At 41.7% G+C, this 7,500-nt stretch overlaps 1 protein-coding gene across 5 annotated transcripts in view; it reads right to left on the bottom strand.

Annotated features, from left to right (window-relative positions):
- The window catches only part of LOC123513857 (basic phospholipase A2 pseudexin A chain-like), a 100,350-nt gene that overhangs the window by 11,105 nt on the left and 81,745 nt on the right, over positions 1 to 7,500 (bottom strand). For all 5 annotated transcript variants that reach the window (XM_045271281.1, XM_045271282.1, XM_045271280.1 and 2 more), the window contains exon 2: positions 3,161 to 3,380. In XM_045271281.1, the coding sequence (XP_045127216.1) occupies positions 3,161 to 3,380 (220 nt within the window). The remainder of the gene's footprint in view (positions 1 to 3,160; positions 3,381 to 7,500) is intronic.

Genomic DNA, 7,500 nt, shown 5'->3' with positions numbered 1-7,500 from the left:
AAAGGAACGCAGAAATGATACTGTTCAACTCTTACGTTATTGAGGAAGGTAGAATATACACAACACAGAGACAAATGGACGAAACATAATGCAAGAAACACATGTGATGAACCAGACCTTTCACTACTATTTGGTACGTCTTTCCTTCGCCACCCCTCGGAGAAATTTTCGTGCGTATCCTCCAGCCGCCTTTGAACACAATACTGGCTAGATATTGTCGAAAAAAAAACTATATTCTGGTCCCATTTTTCTTTCCCGTATGTGCTTGCAAAGATATTACATATCACAGTAAAAGAAAAACTAAACGCTTAAGAAGTATTCCTGATTTCTACGTGCGAGTACACTTGATTTATGTTATTAAGATGGAAATACCAGCTCTAATTGGCAATCTTTCAAGCCAGTTTAGCGGCGGCACGACCATCTGGCAGCTGAATATCTCATAGAAGTATTTTCATGTAACTGTTGCTACCAACTTCACGAGGAGGAATGGAGGGAAAATACCATAGGAAGAAACCAACACAGGAATAAGGCCATTATGATAATAGCACAGATAAAAACAATACAAGGAAACAGTGCCTATTGTTACGGAAAAATATACTGGAAAAAAGATAACGCAGGAAAAAAGAGAAAGAAAAATAGCACAGAAAAGAAACTGCGCAAAAAAGAGCACAGTAAAAAACCAATAATAATAATAATAATAATAATAATAATAATAATAATAATAATAATAATAATAATAATAAAACGTAAAAGAAAATAGGTTCAGAAAATTGACAGAAGAATGCCAGAAAAATAAGTTATATTCCAAAAAAAGAAAAACAAAGAAACGACAAGAAGACACGTGGAAAAAAAATGACATAGAAAACAGGAAGAAAAAAGCGAAGATGTAAAAGCGACATAAGAAAAAACAAAAAAAAAGTGTAGGAACTAAATGGCTTAAAAAAAATACTACAATAAACAAAAACGAGACTAAGAAAAACCCACACGAAAAATACTCACAAGATATAAGAAAAAAAAGTATGACAAGTAAGATGACACAGAAAAGATCATAGAAAAAGAGGAGTAAGAGAGAAAAAAATGTGGAAAATAACATAAGAAAAAGACGAGACAAAATGCATAACACAAAACTAAGAAAAGAAATACACAAATTCACTTGAAACACGAACACACAAAAAAAAAAACATCACACACACAAAAAAAAAAAAAATAAATAAATAAACTGCACATAAAACCTCATTCCTTAGGTACACATGTGTGGAGCTGGTGACAATCTTTATTCCGTCCACCTCTTCACACTTTCTCCATCCTCAATCTGCCTTCTAGTACACAGTGACACTCCACGCTCCGCCGCCGCGACCTTGCCAGATGGAGAACCTCGCCTCTAATAAACCTCCGCCTGACACCTCTCGCCTCGCAACTCTCACCTCTTGCCTCATTCTACTTCTGGTGTGAAATTTTACTGGACAGTTTAACTTTCTGACTGCTGATGACTGTATAACTTTTTCTTTACTCGATTTGCCCTTGACTGCTTTACGGATCAGAGATAAGACTAAATATACGATTGATTTTTTTTTTCTCTCTCTCTCCAACCTATTTATGTCCTTCATGTGTAAATTCTTTGACTAGTTAGCTTTGACAATTTCTAAAGAGTTCACTGTCTTTAATTGGCTGTTCTGTGTGTGTGTGTGTGTGTGTGTGTGTGTGTAATTCACTGTTTGATCTGCTGCAGTCTCTGACGAGACAGCCAGACGTTACCCTATACGGAACGAGCTCAGAGCTCATTGTTTCCGATCTTCGGACAGGCCTGAGACCAGGCACACACCACACACCGGGACAACAAGGTCACAACTCCTCGATTTACATCCCGTACCTACTCACTGCTAGGTGAACAGGGGCTACACGTGAAAGGAGACACACCCAAATATCTCCACCCGGGAATCGAACCCCGGTCATCTGGCTTGTGAAGCCAGCGCTCTAACCACTGAGCTACCGGGCCGTGTGTGTGTGTGTGTGTGTGTGTGTGTGTGTGTGTGTGTGTGTGTGTGTGTGTGTGTGTGTGTGTGTGTGTGTGTGTGTGTGTGTGTGTGTGTGTGTGTGTGTGTGTGTGTGTGTGTGTGTGTGTGTGTGTGTGTGTGTGTGTGTGTGTGTGTGTGTGTGATTTTCGTTTCTTTAAGCTATTCTTGCTGATGATGTAAAAATTATTTGTTCAGCCTCAAGTATTCTTAAAAAGCTCAATGTTCACATCAACCTTGTCATGAAACTAATACTATATTTAGTACTTTCACTGGTATTTGTTTTCTCTCTTTAACTGAATCCTGCTGATCATGTTGTTTATTTAACCTCGACCATTCTTGAAACCTTAATCTTCCCAGGGACCTTATGATGAAAATACATTATTTAACCCTTACTAGCTTTTTTTTTTATAAATAGTCAACATTTCCTGTATAACAAGTACAACACTACTATCATCAAACACATTAGAAAAAAAATAAACTTAAAAATACTGCTTGTAGTCTTTAGTGTAACTTTTCACACACTTATTAATGTCATCCTTATTATCCTTGGTGTAACCATCTACATTCACACTATCAATACTACCCTTTTTGCCTTTTATATACTCTCCACACACTCAATGATCATCCTTCGTGTCATCTATCTATATACACTCACTTATCACTGCCGCCCTTTCTAGCTTTTGTACACCATCCACGCTCTAACTTGTCATTGCCATCCTTATCGCTCTGTCACAGAGGATAAGGACTGCAGATGTATATGATGCATTCCGACACAAAAATTCGTAAGCTTCAGTGTGTGATACATGTGCTGACTATTAGTGTATTGTTTGCTGCGATAAATAAGCTATCTATTTATCTATCTCTGTATGTATGTATGTATGTATGTATGTATGTATGTATCGATCCATGTACACCTTCAACACATTCACTATAACCAATCCCTTCCTTACGTATTATTCTTTGCACACCCTCCACAGACTCACTAACCAATCCCTTCCTTACATATAATCCTTTGTGTACATCCTTCACACACACACACACACACACACACACACACACACACACACACACACACACACACACACACACACACACACACACACACACACTCATTTAACCTTCGTGTCACTCATCCACCCACTTACTTATCAATGCCGTCCACCACCATCCCGGCGCCGAGGAAGCCACAGTAGCATCCGTATCCCTTGTAGACCAGCGGGTTGCAACTGGTGGCGCAGGTGACCATGTTGTACAGATGGAATACGGAGCGCTTTCTTCTCGTCGAGTTCCCTTCCTGGTGCTGGTGAGTCTCCGTGGTGTGTGTGGTGGTGCCCTGCGTCTCGTCTGCCTCCATTACCTCGGGATCTGCGACACAAAGGTAAACATTAGCTCCTACACTTTTTTTATTGTGTATATTCGTTTTGTTTTTGTTCAGCTCTTGTGTGTACTTGTGGTTTGTTTTTCTGCTTTATATATCGATTTGCTTTTTTCTCCTCCGTTTTATTTTTATTATCTTAGCCTTGATGTGTTCCCTGTAATTATGCTTCTCCTCTTCCTCCTCCTCCTCCTCCTCCTCCTCCTCCTCTTCCTCCTCCTCCTTCCGTGTTTGTTTCGTGTAATTGTTTGCTAAATTGCTGTTGTGTTATTTGACATTTTTCCTTGTATATGTTTAAATCCACAATACGTTTCCATCTTATACCACCTCCTCTTCCTTCCTTCACTTTTCCTCTTCCTCCTCTTCCTCCTCCTCCTCCTCTTCCTCCTATTCCTCTTCCTCCTCCTCCTCCTCCTCCTCCTCCTCCTCCTCCTCCTCCTCCTCCTCCTCCTCCTCCTCCTCTTCCTCCTCCTCCTTTTTCTCCTTCTTCTTTCGTTTTCTTTTTGTTCTTTTATATCTAGATTTAATTTTTTTCTTATCTTCGGTATAATTCATGAAACTGCGCCCTTCTCTCCTCCTCCTACTTCTACTTCTTCTCCTCCTTTTATATATATTTTTTTCTTTCTAAATGCTATCTTATATTTTCTTCTCTAATAATCTTCAATATATTTCCATAAATGTACCTGTCTGTCTTCTCTTCCTCCTCTTCCTTCCCCTCCCCCTCCCCCTCCTCCTCCTCTTGTATTATATATTCTTACATGATGACTTTATATTTTCTTACTTCAATCTCCAATATTTTTACATAACTGTGCCTTCCTCTCTTCCTCCTCCTCTTCCTCCTCAGCTTACCCGGAAGGCGGCAGGGCGGCGTGGCGGCCTCGCCGCCACTGGCACGCGAGTTCTTTACATTATACAGCGGGAAGCCTAATGAGTGAGGGGTGTTGCAAGGTGCGCTCGATTACACCCTGGGAACACTAGGCGGCCCGCGGCATGGAGAACTCACACGCATCCAGACACACACACACACACACACACACACACACACACACACTGCTAGCACACTACTACTTCTACTACTACTACTATTACTACTTCTACTACAAGTACTACTACTACTACTTCTACTAATACTACTACTACATACTACTACTACTACTACTACTACTACTACTAATAATAATAATAATAATAATAATAATAATAATAATAATAGCGCTACTAGTACTTCTACTACTACTACTACTACTACATATATACATACTATTACAACTATAACTATTTCTACTACATATTGCTACTACTACTACTACTACTACTACTACTACTACTACTACTACTACTACTACTACTACTACTACTACTACTACTACTACTACTACTACTACTACTACTACTACTACTACTACTACCACACCTACTAAAATTACTGCTGCTACTTCTGCTACCGTTATTACTTGCCACCACCACAACGATCACCATCACCGCAAAAACAACAAACATGCAAACAACAACCTCGATCAATACAAGGACGCCTGCTTCTCTTCTTCACATACACACACACACACACACACACACACACACACACACACACACACACACACACACACACACACACACACACACACACACACACACACCACACACACACCAACCTCCCTCATCCTTCTCCATCCTTCCCTCAACACCCAACCAACCAACACACATACATACATCCCGACCATTTCCTTTCCCCAGGCTGCAGGACGGGACGTGTTTACCTGTGTTGGGGGAAGCCAGAAGGTGTGTCAAGGTTAAGCCAATAAAGAACCCTTCCTGACGTTGCTACAGTCCTGGCTAAGAGACGTAAGACTGACAAAGGTGAAGAGCAGGAGCCAAAGAGACATTGAGGCTGATGCTAAGGTGTTCACTGGCCAGGAGGGAAGAAAACGGACGGAGCTTGAAAGGTGAAAGGGTTGGAAGTTGAGCCAGTGGAGCGGTGAAGCACAAGAACCAAGTACTGTAGGTCGAGTGTCTGGTTCAGCTGACCTTACAAGGACGAACCGGGTATGGTAATGACTGCCGCTAGCTAAGGAGAGGTTAGATGGCAAAGGAAAGGGGGATGTTAGGGGTTGGAAAAGGTGGGTGAACTCAAGGACAGAGGGAAGGGATGGTGGAATAGGATAAGTGAAGGGAAGAAGGGCTGATGGGATGGGAGGTCCTGGGAAGATTTAGTTTATGAACGACTAATAAAAAGGTTGGATGGCTGTCTTGGTCTTGGTCTTGGTACACTCTCTCTCTCTCTCTCTCTCTCTCTCTCTCTCTCTCTCTCTCTCTCTCTCTCTCTCTCTCTCTCTCTCTCTCTCTCTCTCTCTCTCTCTCTCAACAACAACAACAACAACAACAACCATCCATCCTATCCACCCATATATATAACCACCTACACACTAATCCATCCCTGCCCCCTGCACACACACACACACACACACACACACACACACACACACACACACACACACACACACACACACACACACACACACACACCTTTCCCCGATCATAAATACACCTTTTTTCCCGTGACCTACTAACGATCAAGTGACATGAGCCGCGGGTGAATCTCGACTCGTCATTTTTCAGGCCAGCGCAGACGAGGCCGAGGGAGGGAGACAACGAGAAGGAGGAGGAGGAGGAGGACTAAGGGAGGGAGGGAGAGAAAGAGTAAGGTCATCCTTTCACCCCGGCCTGGCCACGGGGAGGGACGCATTGAGGGTGGGGAGGGAACAAAGTGGAGAAGGTCGCTGGGAAAAGGAGTGGATGGTGAGGAAGGGGGGGTGAAGGACGTTTGGTGGTAGGTGGAGGGTTTCTGGGCATGTGTATGGGGTAATGGGTAATGGGGTGAATAGGAGGGTGGGAAGCTGCATAAATTCACCATCAGAGGTACAGGAGACATGGTATTATCTCGTCATATTCCTTGCCGTATACACGCCGCGGTTCTCACTGTGCTATTACTATTAACGTCGCTAATCCCGCCGCCGCCACCTTTACTGTCTCCCGTATGACTTGACTTAGGTATGTTGTGTGTGTTATGTTCCTACAGCACGCGAGAGAGAAAGGAAGGAGGCTCGTGGAGGATTTAATTAGTAAGTACAGCAATGAAGAGTGGATAGATGAAGCGAATGGGGGAAAAATAGCAACAGGCGAGTTAAAAAGAAATATACAGTAGTCACAAATTTCACAAGGAAGGAATGAAAGAAAGGAAGCATATAAAAAAAGAAAACAGGAGGCGAAGCTAGGTGAAGATAGACTCATCAAGGAAGAGAAGACGTTTGAAATGAGATAGGTAAAGAAGAAACTGAAAGGAAGAATAGGAATGGAAGAAAACTTAAGAAAAAAACGTCAGGAAGAAAGAATATAAAAATGCAAGATGCCTACAAAACTTTAAAGACTATGTTATCAAAAATAGAAATAAACAGAAATTAGGAAAAATTATCAAAAGACAGACAAAAATCCTAACAATCAAGAAACGAAGAGACTCAACAACGAAAGAGGGAATACAAATAGACGAGAAAAATCAATTAGAAGGAGAAAAATACGTACATAGAGTAGTGATAAATTGGCAAAGATCCTGCAGTGTAAACAAACAAATACACAAAGGAAATGTGCTAAGGGAGGGAGAAAAAATGCCACGCTTGAGCCCACGAGACAAAAGAAAGTGACAGAGAACGTGATGGATGATGTGCTGGGTTTCATGACCACGCACATTTAAGTACCGTCTCTGTCACATATTTCCAGTCTCCACCACACACTTTCAATCTCTACCACACACCTCCAATCTCTACCAAACACTTCCATTTTCTATCACACACTTCAAATCTCTACCACACACCTCAAATCTCTACCACACACTTCTAATCTCTACCACACACCTCTAATCTCTATCACACACTTCTAATCTCTACAACACACTTCTAATTACTATCACACACTTAAAATCTTCACCACATATTTCACGTCTCGGTCACAGTTACCGTCTCTCTCTCTACCACACATTCTTTCACACATTTAGCTTCTATCATTGTCTCTATTGCATAACTAACGTCTCTGCCACTCACTCACCGATCCTACCACACA

The sequence above is a fragment of the Portunus trituberculatus genome, chromosome 37 (assembly GCF_017591435.1).
Source record: "Portunus trituberculatus isolate SZX2019 chromosome 37, ASM1759143v1, whole genome shotgun sequence".
Taxonomy (NCBI): domain Eukaryota; kingdom Metazoa; phylum Arthropoda; class Malacostraca; order Decapoda; family Portunidae; genus Portunus; species Portunus trituberculatus.
The sequence above is the reverse complement of the archived record's forward strand: the minus strand, read 5'-3'. Positions and strand labels throughout refer to the sequence as shown.